This window comes from Rutidosis leptorrhynchoides, chromosome 6 (genome assembly GCF_046630445.1).
Source record: "Rutidosis leptorrhynchoides isolate AG116_Rl617_1_P2 chromosome 6, CSIRO_AGI_Rlap_v1, whole genome shotgun sequence".
Classification (NCBI taxonomy): domain Eukaryota; kingdom Viridiplantae; phylum Streptophyta; class Magnoliopsida; order Asterales; family Asteraceae; genus Rutidosis; species Rutidosis leptorrhynchoides.
The window spans coordinates 385,468,813-385,485,610 of NC_092338.1; the positions used below are offsets into that span (position 1 = coordinate 385,468,813).

At 33.8% G+C, this 16,798-nt stretch overlaps 1 protein-coding gene across 2 annotated transcripts; it reads left to right on the forward strand.

Moving 5' to 3' along the window:
* Window positions 1-12,639: 12,639 nt before the first annotated feature.
* On the forward strand, window positions 12,640-15,508 carry LOC139852654 (probable E3 ubiquitin-protein ligase RHB1A). Of its 2 annotated transcripts, none has more exons than XM_071841973.1 (5): window positions 12,640-12,741; window positions 13,432-13,613; window positions 13,698-14,121; window positions 14,951-15,060; window positions 15,293-15,508. In XM_071841973.1, exons 2-5 carry the CDS (start codon window positions 13,545-13,547, stop codon window positions 15,323-15,325), a joined length of 636 nt encoding a protein of 211 aa, XP_071698074.1. In that variant the 5' UTR covers window positions 12,640-12,741; window positions 13,432-13,544; the 3' UTR covers window positions 15,326-15,508. The 2 variants fall into 2 exon arrangements, with proteins under 2 accessions (XP_071698074.1, XP_071698073.1); XM_071841972.1 differs by lacking the exon at window positions 12,640-12,741 and adding an exon at window positions 12,864-13,020.
* Window positions 15,509-16,798: the final 1,290 nt, after the last annotated feature.

Here is a 16,798-nt window from a genome sequence, read left to right on the forward strand (position 1 = left end):
ACAAGTTATTCATATATCTAATTCCAACTGTTAATATTCCTTATTATTGTATGTCTCCAAATTACGTTATTTAAACAAACACTTTACCATTTATTTCGAATATCGTTAAAAATGAACGATTTCCCAAATCAACGTGGACCTCACAACAGAGACTCGTAATAATATCATAATCTTTAAGGGACTCAATAAATATCTTTTAATTCAATCGTTTGGCATAATCTTTTAACTCCGTAGTTAAATATATCAATCAGATAATCAAACCAATAAGGTTAATGCACGGCATCGTTTTCATAACACTTTGTTACGTTTTCAAGTTATAGTATATATATGTATCTATTTACATATATTTGTTCGCGAATCGTTGAGAACAATCGAAGGGTATTTGAATAGTTCATGAATTTTAGGATTCAACTTCATAGACTTTGCTTATCGTGTCGGAAACGTTAAAGATTAAGTTTAAATTTGGTCAGAAATTTCCGGGTCATCACAGTACCTCCCCGTTAAAGAAATTTCGTCCCGAAATTTGAGTGAGGTCGTCATGGCTAACAATAAAAATGTTTTGATGACGAATATGTGTTGATAAATAGAATTTTTATCACCGTTAAATAATATGGATACAAAAAATCCAATTACTCGAAGCGTATGAGGGAAGTTATCGTAATAGAGTGAAATGGAGAATAGAGATTCGTCTTATCTCTTGACGTAGTAACGATTGATTTCCGGAATTTAAGGAATAGAAAATCTTCATAATTTAAATAAGATTTGATTCTTCGGAATTTAAGGAAATTAGGATTTTCTTTGATTAAATGCGTAATCTGCCTTGATTGCTATGTCTGATATTTTGCTATAAATTGACCTCTTCCGTTTCATTTATTTTCACCACTCCTATAATCTTCTTCCTTATTTCATACTTACAAAAGATTTGTGAAAATGCTTCATCCAGTTCTGATTCTTGATATTTTCTTGACTATCATATCATTCATTCTTCTTTTTCATCTGCCACCAGATGAGGTTATTTTCTTCTACTATTACCTTGGGGTTATATTGTTTTTCATTCTCCCGTGTCTTTATATTGCTATACGCATTGATATACACGGTTTGTAATTTCGGGGTTGTTTTCGGGCTTTATATTTTCCATTATATTTCGGAGCTTCATGCTTTCGTTTTCTCTTCCCGACTTTAAGTCAAGCGAATAATGGTTCAGAATTCGTAAGTATGAATTTCGGAATGAACATAATTAATATTCTAAGAAAGAAACGGTAATGGCACAATCTGACTTGTCAAATTACCAGAATACCTCGAAAAAAACCGAATCATCAAAGAAAATATTTTCTTGATATGTTTAGAGGTTAAATAGAATGAAAAAGTTATGTAACATGGTTCATGATGAGGGTGTGATCTGTGAACCTTTGGCACGTTCCATTAGAAACTCAACATGACTTACTGTAATATAATCACGTTGATCAAGTGTCATTATATTATACTAACTCATACTTCAGTTCCCAACATTACTTCAAAACATCCATTTTTTCGAATTTTTCAGATTTTAGAAACTAAAATAGTTTCTTTTATGATGTAACACAGATAGCGCGAAGAGGTAATGATTTCAGATAAGAATGGTTTCGAAAAATATCTTCAGAAATATGGAGGATATTTATAATGGGAGATACGATGATATCTTAGAATATTTAAGATAAGATGATGATGAAGAATATTGTTCGCAAAGGTTTTAGAGTAAGGAGCAAAGTATCCGCTAATGATTTCAGCAGACTCTGAATCATTTGGATTCTTTGAAGGTAGATTTAGTCTTTGTGATTTGTCCACAGCCTCTTTCATGGTCTGCTCAATCCGTTTTTCAATTCCAAACCTTCTCTTTTTCTCAGCTTTACCACCATACTATTCTTTGTCATCAAACTTTTAACTGTTAAGGTCGTTTACAGTTTTTGCTGCTTCATCAACATTTTTCCAAAATTCGGAGAACTAGTTTCGTAGTTTGGGGTGTTTTTCGGAAACTTCACATTCGAAGTATGTAAGTCCAGGAGGTAGACGTTATATGTACACATATAACTGTTGGCGTAGACGTGCTACAAGATTTCAAAATACTGATTGCTAATTCCCGATAGTTGGTATGGCAATTGCCGTTACAAGATGTGGATGAGTACATGATACAGTTTCAATGAGTATAAGGATTTTTTTGGAAGGTCAAGGATCAATGAAGTTGTTGGTAAATTTACTGCTAATGTGGTAGAACATAAAAGGTTCCCCAGTAACGAAAACGTATATGCCAAAATTACAAGTCTGAAAGGTCGTCATTGACTGGTTGAATGGTTGATAATACTGGATACTTTGAAAAGGAATTGCAAGGTTATTTTTGATAAAAACAAAGCTAAAGGATCTTGCATAGTTTTGAAGTCAAAGTATAGCTTTGAATGATGTAGAGATCTAAGAATGATGTCACCTGTTCAGAGTTATGGCTTGGATTCTGATCCGTCGATATCAGAATATGTGGTTGAATTTGAATGAAATGATTGTGTATCATTGTGAAGATAGTTAGTATAGTTAATGATTTTTGAATCAAAATTGAAGAATGTACAGTGTAACATATTAATTGTGAACTTAAATATTTCTCGAGTAGTACCTACCTGTTAAAGATTTCACAATTAATACTTTGTACAAAAGAATTTTTATTACCGTCTTTATGAAAATATATGTATGTATATTTTTTTTCAAATCTAATACAGATTTAATGAGTTAATATCATATTAAGCTCATTTGATTTTCGACTTGACTTAGAAATGATTAATCTCTAAAACATTAAAGATTACATAATCTTTGCGGAGTATTTCGCTAATGTAATCGATACTTCATTATTTATTCTTATTTCTCGGTGAAGGATGTTGATGCTTGTGGAATCTTTGTGAACCTTACAAGGTACATATGATATTTTCTGGAAAATTTCGAGTACATCGAAAATGAAAATGTAAAATCAATTATGTAATTGAATAATACACTTGGTTTGTTAGGAATGGAATTTATTAATTTGAAACAGAGATTGTAGTTAACGATGGCTAAGTTGTTAACGAAAGATGTACCTTATATCATATTAGTAATATGAATTAACTGAGTAATATTTACCCTTTTTCAATTCATACATAATAGCTTAGTACGAAAAGATTTATGATGGTTTTAAAATTTATATATATATATAAGATATACATATAAATTCTTTAGAGGAATTGAGTTATTACTTCATAACTCATTGATACAATATACTTGTTGTTGTCTCGTAATGATGTCCACGGTGCTCTCTTGAACTGGCAGAGCTTCTGATGTTAGAGGCGATGTTGATAGTACTGACTGTGCTGGTGAGGCTAAGGGTACTATTGATGTTGTTGGTAAAACAAGTCTAACTTGTACCTTATGCACAATTCTTGTCAGGGTTTCTATTCTTCCTTCTATCATTTCTATTCATCTGATTTACGGTTAGAACTGGGATAAAAAATCTCTAAGATTTTAGAGATTACCTAATCGCCGTAGAATATTTATCCGATGAAGTTATGAATCAATACTTCATCATTTATTGTTGTTGGTACTCCTTGGTACCTATGGTGAGTATGATGTTGATATCCGAAGTACAGATTGTGATGTTGAGGCGTGTGATGGCGACGTTATTGTTGGTGGTGGTAATGATACTATTGGTGTTGATGATGGTGGTACCGGTTATGCTGTTGGTGCTGTTGCTGGTGTTCGTAACCCTTGCACCATATTCTCCAAAGCCACTACCCGAGCACGAAGCTCGTTGACTTCTTCTACTACCCCTGGATGATTGGCGGTTCGGACAAGCGGATGAATAAGATTTACAATATTGGATATTACGTAGTCGTTGCGAGCTGTTCTGGAAATGAGGGTGAAAATGGTGTTACGAACAGGTTCGCCGGTAAGTGCTTCAGGTTCTTCGCCAAGAGGGCAATGTGGTGGATGGAAGGGATCGCCTTCTTCTTGTCTCCAATAATTAAGTAGGCTACGAACCCATCCCCAATTCATCCAGAATAGATGATGGCTAATTGGTTGATCCATTCCGGTTACACTGTCTTCGGAATTCAGGTGAATATCCATATCGGAATAGCTGTCAGAGTTTAAGGAATTTGAACTAGATACGGGATCCATCTTGTATAATTAGGGAGATGATTTTTTTTTATATGAATTAGATTATAGAATTTAGTTTGGTATTCTTCAATACATAATTTACATATATATATATATATATATATATATATATATATATATATATATATATATATATATATATATATATATATATATATAATACCAAATTCCATAAATCACGGAGAAATTTTCGGAAGATGTCATAAAAAGTTTACAGTAACAGATACGCTAAGATATGAATTTTGTCTATACACTATTCATGCAATCAATGCAGTAAAACGTGTCTAGACTAGGAATGATAAGCAGGTAATTTCCGACAAAAAATGATAAGCAAAACTTTTGACATGCAGACACGGTCGAAGTCCAGACTTACTAATGCATCCTAACAACTATCAGTTAGACACACTAATGCAAGACCTGGTTCACTAGGACCAACGCTCTGATACCAACTGTGACGATCGCTCCAAATCCATATGGACGAACACGTCATTATCTGGTCCCATTGCGAGGTATTTGACCTCTATATGATACGTTTTGTAAACATTGCATTCGTTTTGAAAAGGTATACCATAAATGAATATTTAAATTCAAAGGTTTTCGACATCTGATGATTTCTACATATAGACAATCACTGTATATAATAGTTTACAATACTACTTCCGTTGACAATGCAGTCAAAATAAGGTACATGGTAATGATTTGGTGAATGCAACGTTTTCTTGAAAAATATGCCATGTAAGACTCCATGCACATAGCTTGTCTATCATATAAGCAAACAGCGGAAGACTTCTAGGGAACCTGAGAATAAACATGCTAACAAGTGTCAACACAAAGGTTGGTGAGTTCATAGTTTTAGTGTTGCGCATAAATTCGTATATAAAAGTGGATCACAAGATTTCAGTTATTTCATTCAGAAATGTTTATCAATAGATTCTACATAACAGATCACCCTGGTAACTAAGCTTTAACGTTATAATGATAAATACCCCATTCGTTTTAATACAAGCAAACCAACGTGTCCTAAACTCAAATAACACACGTCCATTAAAAGGCTAGTGCTGTAGCTCGGACGGGGATGTCAAGCCCTATGGATCCATATACTGTTATTCGCACCCACCAGTCCATATCCTATGTACTGGCAGCTACTAGTTACCAAAGCTAAGGGATTTTCGGTTTAAACTCAGCGTAAAATTTAGTTTGTACTTGTATCCATTGCGTTTAAAATAAGTGCATGTATTCTCAGCCCAAAAATATATATTTCAAAAGCAATTAAAAAGGGATCATATGAAACTCACCTTAGCAGCACATAAAGTTGTTCACCAAAACGTGACCGAAACTCGGAATATCAAATAATCGTAGATCTCAACGTATCAATATTGAGATTCAATATTGTAGGAAAGTACGTAGACGTAACGGAGATGATAAACACTAGGTTTGACTTGCGAATATTACCCACGAATATTACCCATAACCTCCATAGCTATAACCCATAATTTCCTTAGCTCTATCCCGCTCGAAACCCATTTTGAAAGTGACACGTTCATAACCTCGTCGTAGTATTTTATGTATAATACTAATAATAACGATATCTAAAAATACTAATAATAATAATAAGATTAATAATAATAATATTAATCTTAATAATAATAATAATAATAATAATAATAATAATAATATTAATAATAATAATAATAATAATAATAATACTAATATAGAGGGAGTATGAGATAGATAGAAGTGATGAATGCATCATAAATCAGAAAAACGATCGAATTTATAGATGTGGCCAGATTTCAGACCCCATGCGATCGCATGGGTTTTATGCCTATTTCTCATGCGATCGCATGGCCCCAAAATCCAGCTCACAATTTTTTAACTTTTAGCTTGTCGACATATTTTTATATAATATATATAATATATTTAATTTAAATAATTAATTATATATTATATTAAATTCACGTGCATAGTTGACTTGTAATTTTTGTTCCGATAAGTCGTACGTCATTACTCGACTCATGTCCCGCTTCTGGTTTCTCGAACGCATTTTCGTACGCTTAGAAAACTTGCATTTTACGTTTCGTGTCACGTACCTTTGTCAAAATATAGCCTTAAATTATCCCTAAACTATACCACTCAAAGTATATATTAAACTTTCGAGTATTTTGGTCATTTACTTCTATAAATCATTATCTCGCTATTTGTTAATATATATATAATAACAATTCGTTTTATGACCAGTTTAATATTATATTTTATATATTTTCAATATTAATATATACGTTTTAAAATACATATCACAAATTATTCATATATCTAATTCCAACTGTTAATATTCCTTATTATTGTATGTCTCCAAATTACGTTATTTAAACAAACACTTTACCATTTATTTCGAATATCGTTAAAAATGAACGATTTCCCAAATCAACGTGGACCTCACAACAGAGACTCGTAATAATATCATAATCTTTAAGGGACTCAATAAATATCTTTTAATTCAATCATTTGGCATAATCTTTTAACTCTGTAGTTAAATATATCAATCAGATAATCAAACCAATAAGGTTAATGCACAGTATCATTTTCAAAACACTTTGTTACGTTTTCAAGTTATAGTATATATATGTATCTATTTACATATATTTGTTCGCGAATCGTTGAGAACAATCGAAAGGTATTTGAATAGTTCATGAATTTTAGGATTCAACTTCATAGACTTTGCTTATCGTGTCGGAAACGTTAAAGATTAAGTTTAAATTTGGTCAGAAATTTCCGGGTCATCACATTTGGTCTATGACTAAACATCCATCAATGAATCAAATGATCCGTACGGTTCACCACACGAGTGACCAGTGACTCGTACGAGTCACATCTCAACCGTACGTATCATCATAATCAAAACATAACCACTCACTCGCATGGTTCACCACACGGTTTACTACCTCAACTAGTGAATGCTCATCGTGCGAGTGGTGAAGAACAGTAGCAGCAACTGTTTAGAAGGGTTTCAACCCAAAATGCACAACATCAAATATTGATACATAGTCTAAATCAATACATACAATCATGCATTCACTATATGATAAGTCTACATCATAAATTCGATCAATAATGACACTCAAATATGTGCAAAACAAGACATACACTCTAAAACCCCTATTTTTTCTGACCAAAATAAAGTTTAATATAGCGTTTTAAAACAGATCATTGGAAAGTAGACCTCAAGACGATTCCAACGATAGTTTATTCATCAAAAACGGGGTTACGGTTTGAAAGTTATGCACTTTTCAATTTTACCAAAACCTGATAAGTGCTCTACCGCGTGGTTGAGCCCTCAAATGTGTGCTCAACCGCATGGCCGAGCTGCCAAAAGTGTGGTGTAATGACCCGCGTTCGTTATCTAAAAATCACGCCTTAAAAAAAACTTTTCTGAATCAACACATCTGGACGGCGTCCAGTTATCTGGACGGCGTCCAGCAAAGAAGGCTTGGACGGCGTCCAGAAGATCTGGACAGCGTCCAAATGAACCGCCAGGTTCTTATCTGGATGTCCAACGTACTCGAGCGGAAAACCCACTTCCCGACACTTTTAAACAAAACACTTTTCACAATATGTTAACATAATTAAAACTAAGAAGTTTCCACCATAAAACCAAGTTTTACAACATCGGGCCCACATCGGCCGTTTTACGAGTTTCGTACAAAAATACAAGTTCGACCATAAGAGTTTAAATTCCAAACTACACCTAGAGCATGATGTTTGGGGTTAAACTACCCACATATTGTCCAAACTTCAAAAGCTAAACATGTCCAAAAGCGTCCCCTATCCAAACAAAGCGGGATCACTAATCCAAACGAACGCCCTTACCGTTGTCCACGCCGGAGCCTATAAAAAGATAAACAACGAGAGGGTAAGCTAAAGCTTAGTGAATTCAATATTTATACATATACATATATAATATACCTACTTGCATACACTTACACACACCGTATAATCGCTAGTAATAACAATTAGCATACCAACTCCGAGTATAAGCTAATAACCTCCAAATATCGCAACTAGCATAATCAATAGAATATTCACCGAAATAATATATTATGCTATACAACAGCATGTACACAAACTATATGGTTAACCATAAACGCGTCATGGTGCTACCGACTCCGTGGTTCACACCATACGCAATGTTATGACGCTACCGGCTCCGTGGTTTACGTCACTACGCATTTGAGTCATACCCTTTTGTAGTGCTACCTGCTCCGTGGTTCACACTTAGGTGCTATCGGCTCCGTGGTTCACACCTCATTTTATAGTGCTACCGGCTCCATGGTTCACACTTTGATGCTACCGGCTCCGTGGTTCACATCATAACTCGAGTCATACTCTTTTATAGTGCTACCGGCTCCGTGGTTCACACTTTAACGACTCGTGCTATAGTGCTACCGGCTCCGTGGTTCACACTACAACACACGTACCATGATGCTACCGACTTCGTGGTTCACATCATAGCACACTCGCACCTACTATGGCACTATCGGCTCCGTGGTTCATACCATAGCACACAAATAAATACACTATATACATACATGCATAATTATTCCACTCACCTTAACGCCTTCGGTGAATGTTTTATACTTCCGCAAGCTTCAAGGCAAAGTACCTAATACAATAAGTACTCAATCAACACACAAACTAGTTGGACTTATCACCAACAATTCTCTCATGTGCATTTAATGACTTAAATGCATTAAATGCCACATTTTCACCAAAACCGTCCATTTAAAGTCAAGACCATCACATAACACTAAAAGCTAGTGACTAAGGTCCATCAACACTAACTAATGCACCATTAGGGTATTTCATACCCATCTTTCCCAACTAGGTCAATTACTACCCATTTAACCATTTTAAAGTCACACACCCATTTCGGGTCATCCACTAACCTCATTAACACCCATTTGCTTAATAACTAGGTGTGCTAGTAATTAACTAACCAATTACGACTCATAAGTCCATTTAACATTTCCAAAACCCTAGGTTAGTCATCCTTGGGTCCTCATGACCCAATCTTACCCAAGAACACCCAAAATCACCAAATATGGGTTTTGTGTTCATCACTAACCCAAACCCTAACCCTTAAACAAATTAAAATAAGGAAATCAAGATTAGAGCATACCACCACAATCACAACGAAGCTAGTGATTAGATGAACAACTTTAACACACGCGCTTTGGCCCGAAATCAACTTCTTCTTCCTCGATTTGAGCTTTCTCACACAACAATCACTCTCTCTCTCTCTCTCTCTCTCTCTCTCTCTCTCTCTCTCTCTCGAGAATTGAAGTGGAAGGAGGAGGTAGTTGAAAGTGGAGTGAATGAGGCTCCTAGAACTGATCTTGTGGCCTTAGATCCGTCCAACAAGTGAAAAGACCAAACTACCCCCATTTAATATCTAAAAGAACACAGCTGGCCCGCTAGTTCAACTGGACGGCGTCCAGCCCTTTACAATTGGATGGCGTCCCATATTTTTGGACGGCGTCCTAAACACCTGAGAAAACATGATCTTACATGTGGGAGCTGAAGAACAGCTCCAGCTCGCTGTTTTCGCATTTTTTGACCCCAAATCTTGATTTTTGCTTGTTCTGGTCACAAAACCACTTCAAAAACATCATATAACAACTATAGAACATAATTCTAACATCTATTAACACTAACAATCACATTTCAACAAGATTTAAGCTCAAAAATACTCAAAACCCATTTTACACCCAAAACCTCAATTACTTCAAGAATTAAAGCAAGATTCAAGCATACAAACCTGGTTTGATGATCACAAGGATGATAAAAATCAATCCTTAAGGCTTCTTAATCTATTCCTCACTTGCATTCAACTAGGGTTTGAGATGGTGATACAAACTAGGTACGGTTTCTTGAGAGAGTTCTCATTAAGCAGATACATACACTTAATGGGGTTAAAAACCTATATCCCACAATACACGGGTATTTATCAATTATCTAATATCTTTCGTACTTAATTAGGCAACCCTAGCGGAGTCCAAATTCAACAAACAAACATGTTCTGTGACTCTTATCACAAACTGGTCTTAACCACACAGTCAATTGATAATACACATATTATTAAAATAAAAGCATATAATCAGGCACACATAAACCTAAGGGCAAAATAGTTCTCTTACATCTAGCCTCTGTTACATATTCCTGATTCAGTGGTCCTTCCAAAAGGACGTTGAGGTGCCGTTGCCAATTGATTTGGTGAATGATTTCTTGAAGTTGACTTGTAGCTCTTCGATTTTGTTACCTGCAAGTATAATGTTGTGCCAAATACTCGAAGATGAGGAGCAACATACATTACTCCTCATCTCCAGTTTTTAAATGCAAATGCAAACACCCCCTTAATACTATCTTTACCAATACAAAGTAATGTACTTCCAACGATTTAAAATCATTTCAAAATATATCAAGTATTTCTCTGTTTTAATTTAATTTAATTTTAATTATTAACTATAATAAGTAAAAAAAGATTTTCAAATTGTAATGATTAAATTAAACTATGAATTAAAAGAAGAGAAATTTACTCAAATGATCATTTTCATCGTTCTCGTTTAAAAATAAGCATTGTCAAAGTGTTATGTTCAACAATAAACAAAAATTTCGTCTAAAACTTGGCGAATAGGCGAAATGCCTTATAACAAGTAAAAACGCAACAAATGTCCAAATGAAGTTCCACCTTGTTTTTCTTTTTATATTTAAAACGATTCCGCTTAATCTAATCATTTTTATGCAGATTGGGTGAAATGCCTTATAACCAGTTAAAGCGCAACATGTGTCCAAATGAAGCTCTTCCTCATTTTTAAAAAAAAATTCAGTTCGGCTAATCTAACTATTTTGTCGATTCAACTTTTGTGTTCATCATATTTATCTTTTACTTACAAACCTTACTTATTCTTCCCATATACTTAATGTTCATTCTTCATCAACAACAACTAAAACAAATTAAAACTAGATTCAAAAATCCACATCAAAAAAATTGCATTAAATACCTACAAACCATACTTGTTCATGTTCTACCAACAATTGAAAAACCTAAATCTAGATTTCATCTTAAAATATTGAAACATTAGATTAATAAATCAATAAATATGCAAGTATTTGACCAAAAACTGACAACTATTCTCCTACTCCAGCATGATACAAAGTGTAACTACAATATTCAGATTTAGGGGTTGCTTACTTTTTTCTGAATTTGCTCATGTTTCCATTTGCCACTTATTCTGGTAGAGTGTCTGATTTATGTCTCCTGAAAACAGACTAATTTAAAATTAAGTGACAAAAAAAAAAACAATTTTATTTACTAAATTAATAGTCGTATAGAAACAGGCCATTAAGTGATAAGTAAACATGTTCTTAGAATTCGTTTCGAAAAACAAAAACTGCGAACTCATGAAAGAATCATTTTTAAATAGTTTGTCCAAAATTAACTTTAACTCAATAATTATAATAACTCAATATTTAACTTGACATCGAAACCAATTTAACTCGATTAAACGGAAACCCTCACAACCAATCTAAACCTCGGTAGGTTAGGGGTATTCTCAAACATCACATCAAAAGCTAATCCCTCTCATCGATGTGTACATTAGGCGGGATATTGGACACACGTTGCGTTTTAGTCAGTTATAATCAAGGTTGTAAAAGTCGCGAGTCGGGGACGCATCGGTCGAGACCTAAAAAGGACACGTCGGCCGAGTCGGGGACGCATCGGGGACGCATCGGTCGTTGACCAACGTTTATTAATAATTTCTTAAATATATATTTATATATGTATAAAATAGTTGATTCTGTACCATAAATTTCTTAAATAAGAACTTGAATTTAAACACAATCAAACTTCAAACTCAATTAATGTTACCGAGTACATAATCAGTAAGGACACAGAGAAAAGAGCGGCCCAAAAAATGAAAACAAACCCTAATTTTAAAACATATCACATCTTGACGAAAATTTGGCTGATTTTGACCGTTGTTGACCAACTTTGACCGTCTTTGACAGAGTTTGACTCAACTTTTAGCTTTGACAGTCTTTTGAGTCGTTTTTAGAAAAAACGGGACGGAGAACCCAAAAAAACGACGCATCGGTCGACGTGTCGGTCAAGTCGGCCGACTTTTACAACACTGGTTATAATGCAATCCACCTAATTCGCCTGACTTTAGGCGGATTTTTTGTCTATGGGTGAAAAAAATTATCTATCAATGCTTATATTTGAGAGATGGATGAAAATAATTACTCGTATATGATTATTACCAATTTGAAAATTCTTTTAATGTGAGAATGAATATAAATATAAATTATAATAATTAAATTAAATTAAATTATTACTCCCTGTACAGTAACTTAAAAAGTTAAAAATAATACGGAGTACTGAAAATGCGTTCGACTACTTTGTTCTTTTCTGTCTTTTGAACAAAAGAAAAAGTTTTCGTCTTAACTCGAAAAGTACACCGTTCCATTCACTCTTCCCCACAACTCCAAACTCCAATCTTCGATATATACATACAGGTGTACATACATACATACGTATCTCATATATATTTGATGTTTATTTATATTATTATTACCGGTCAAAATTGATGGTTTGACTCTTCTCAAGTGCTTTGTAGACTTGTCTATATCTATTCTATCAAGTTATTATTATGTTATTCTAATAGGAATTGAAACTGAAATCGATTGTGTTTTAGGGATTTTAGGGTTTAGGTCACCGAAGAAGACAACTACTCTGCTGTTGCAAACCGATGCTTTTTATTTGTTTCTGTTGAGTTTGATTTAGATTGACTTGATGTATTTTTCTTTAATCCTTTTCTGTTAAAATAAATTTGGAGTTTGTTTAGTTAAGCTATCTGATATCTGATTTAAGTTAAGAATTGATTTTATAATTGAATAATAAGCTGCTTTTTCTGGTTTTTATGATCTGTAATTACTTTGGCTATGTGAATGTTTGAAGATTTTTTTGTTTTGTTTGATTGTAATCTGGAAGGGGACAAAAGTCTGATTTTGATTTGATATAGGTTATAGTAATAATCATCTTAAAATTAAGTGATTTAATACGATTAAACTTGTAAAAGGTTCAAGAACTATATGTTGATTGTTATGCTTTCTAGATGTTCAGTTTTCTTGTGCAGATTAAATACATAATTTGTTATGTGAATTATTAGCTAAATTCAGTGTGCACATATGTGTGTTTGTTTGCAGTGAATCATTCATTTAACTTTCAGCTGAGAGGTGTCTTCTTCTTCGTTAGAGCCTTGAAACAATGAGACCGCTATATGCAGCTTCAGTTGGATAAAGTTAATAAGTGAATAGACATGGGAGGCTGTTGCTGCTGCTTTTCGTCTAAACGAGTAGAACTAAACACTTCACCCCGATTCTACCATGTTAGTATCATAATTTACACCAACTTTTTTATAAATCAAATTGTTTTTTTTTATTTTTAAATGTGAAATATGATTACTCTGCAGTATCCAATAGCATCAGAGGAGCGTCAACCTTTATCATCAACCAGTGGTGCAGCTTCAACGGGGATTTTAGTTGATACGAATCTTGAAACATCTATACCCGACACTTATAGGCCTCCACCCGCACCAATACCATATGATGTCAGTGGTGGGCCCCCTCGAAATCTGCTGAACAATCAAGAAACTTCTGGTATTAAGCAAGAACCATCTGTGCATACAAATAATATTGTGTCTGTTGGAGAAATAAGTGTTAGTAACAATGGTGAAACCGTCACAAAAGAAGCAAAAGGGTGTGACTGTAAAGAGATTACCAACATAGAACTTGTCAAAACGAAAGAAACGGAAACCGATATTGAGAAGTCTGACGAGCTTAAAAAACCTAGTGGGCCTATTTTACCTCCAGAGGAATGTCCCACCTGTCTTGAAGGTAACAATAGTATTATTGACGTGGTTATCTTTCGTAGTTTACGTTTGTTGTGTAAATCGGAAATTTGGACATACTAGAAAGTAGGTTATCTTTTTATGCAATTAGCCCAATGGTCTAGCATGTGAAGAAGGCTTGTTATGAGAAGTATGCTTAGGTTATGCCTGGCAAACGGGTCAGGTTGGCTCGGTTTGGGTAACGAGTCAATACGGTTTTGGGTTGAAATGGGTCATGGGTCAAATGGGTAAAAATTTTAAACGGGTCCAAACGGGTCATGTTGGATCGGTTTGGGTAACAGGCCAAAACGGGTAATAGGTCAAATGGGTCAAATAGTCCAAACGGGTACACATAATTTCTTACATCTATTATATTATTTTAGTTATTATTATTTATTATTAATCTTTATTGTATATATAAGAAAATATTAATATAAATAATAATTTATATAACCATGAATGTTTTCATAAATGATTGACGGATGAAACTTGTTATGTTCGACCCATTTGACCCATTCACAAGACCCATTAAACCTGTCTCTATTTATTGAACTTTATGATTTGATACCCATTTGACCCATTCCTTTATATTTTGTATTAGACCCAATAGGTCGGAGAAAAACTCACTGGACCTTTTTTTTTTAAGTTTTGATTTATATTGCCAGGCCTAATTGACCTCAAAGCTTGACCCATTTGACCCAAATTTGAAAGTATGGGTCTCAATTGCCAATTGCCAGGTGTAGCTTAGGTATACTTCTCTCAGTAAAGGGGTCTTTTTATCGATTATGTTTTCCTACGATTGTTTAATTTCATTAGCACCTTTTTTTTTTTGGCAGAATATGATGAAGACAATCCAAAAATAATCACAAAATGCGAACATCATTTTCACTTGTCGTGCATTCTTGAATGGATGGAAAGAAGTGATACCTGCCCTGTTTGTGATCAGGTTTGTTTAACCTCCGAGTTCTCTGTTATTAGTTTATTACTATCGTTATCCACTTGGGCACATATATTAATATTGGCATCTTGCACTTATTGAACAAATATGAAAATTTCAACCTCTACGATGTGTACAAATCAAATTGAACAAATATGAAAATTTTGAAACAGGGGATACTGTTATTAACCTTCTTTACTCCATTAGACATGCACTAATTCATAGTTACGCATTGGTGTAGGAAATGGTTATCGAATTTCCCGTTAACGAATAGCATCGTGGAACTTTGATGAAGTGTTTACCATAACAAATCCATTCAGGCGTTTGAATTACATCTACGGTCTTTTAATAGCAACCGCGCGCTTTGGGTTTTCTCTATTATTTTTCAATACTTCATTTTCTGTTCATTCCTGTGGAAAAAGTGAAAAAATAATAAAAAGTAAAAAAAAAAAAAAAAGTCAAAAGGAAAATTTGTACGGAAATTGACCATTTCTTTTTTTTTTTTTTTAAACAAGGGGCACTTTAGTGGTTTTGTGCCCTCTATTGGAGATTTGTTTGAGCAGGTTGATGGAACCAAAAAAAAATAAAAAATTAGTTATATTGTACAGGAGTTCATGTGTCTTAATGTTGATGTTCAGGATTTGATTTTGCCAAGTGTTGTTTTTATCATTTCATTATATACATACTGTATACTGTATGTTTTAGCTCACAGTGTATTGATAAAAGTCTCCAAATTTCATCGGGACAAAAAAATACACAATTTATGAAATATTACATTTTGTAAACTTTTCGATTTTATCTCTTACTTATTCGGATAAAATAAGAGCAACACGGTTGCCTGTTTCTTCGTCAAAATTGTATAACAATAAATGAATGTTCAGGCTACTTGGGAATGAGATATTTTTATTGATGCATCATAACTAAGTTATCCCGTAATCGTTTTTGACCGACATTAACCATAAGGTATTTTGGGATGTTGGTCAAATTTGTAGATAATCAATTTTGGCCATCTGTTTGTTATGACCGCCGTCTTTACAACTAAAATTGTAAGGTTAATGGGCTTTGCTATGTCACTATTAGCAATAAGAACTATACATTGATCTTTACAATTTTTATATTTGTAAAAGAAACCTCTATATTTTATTCAAAAATCTCTATATTATGTCAAAAAAAAGTTGTGGTGAATCTAAACGCTTTAAAAAAATTCATCACGGGTGAAAAAAGTTCATGATTCCGCCACTTTATTGTATTATGATGTAATCAATATAAATCTAGAGCATTAAATAATTTATTATAATAAATTATTAGCGTTGGATTAGAATTTCCCTGTCTATTAACAGTCACACAAAAATTGGTCGTTTAGCCCCAATCTCTCTCTGGATACCATATGTCGTTTTTACTAGGGGAAGGAAGTGTCAAACCTCTCAAACTTTAGGATAAATATTATCAAATTCCAGGGTTCAAATTGTAAACATCCACGAACTTTTGGATACCATATGTCGTTTTTACTAGGGGAAGGAAGTGTCAAACCTCTCAAACTTTAGGATAAATATTATCAAATTCCAGGGTTCAAATTGTAAACATCCACGAACTTTAGGGGCTCAAATATAACTTTCAGATTTAACAAAATAAACACTAAATAAAATCCACCCTAATTTTTAACGGGATTTATCTTTTTCCCCGACTCGAGTTAAATTTTTCTGTCGTCACCGTTCAACTCGAAATAATTTTGCGAATAAAACGCAAC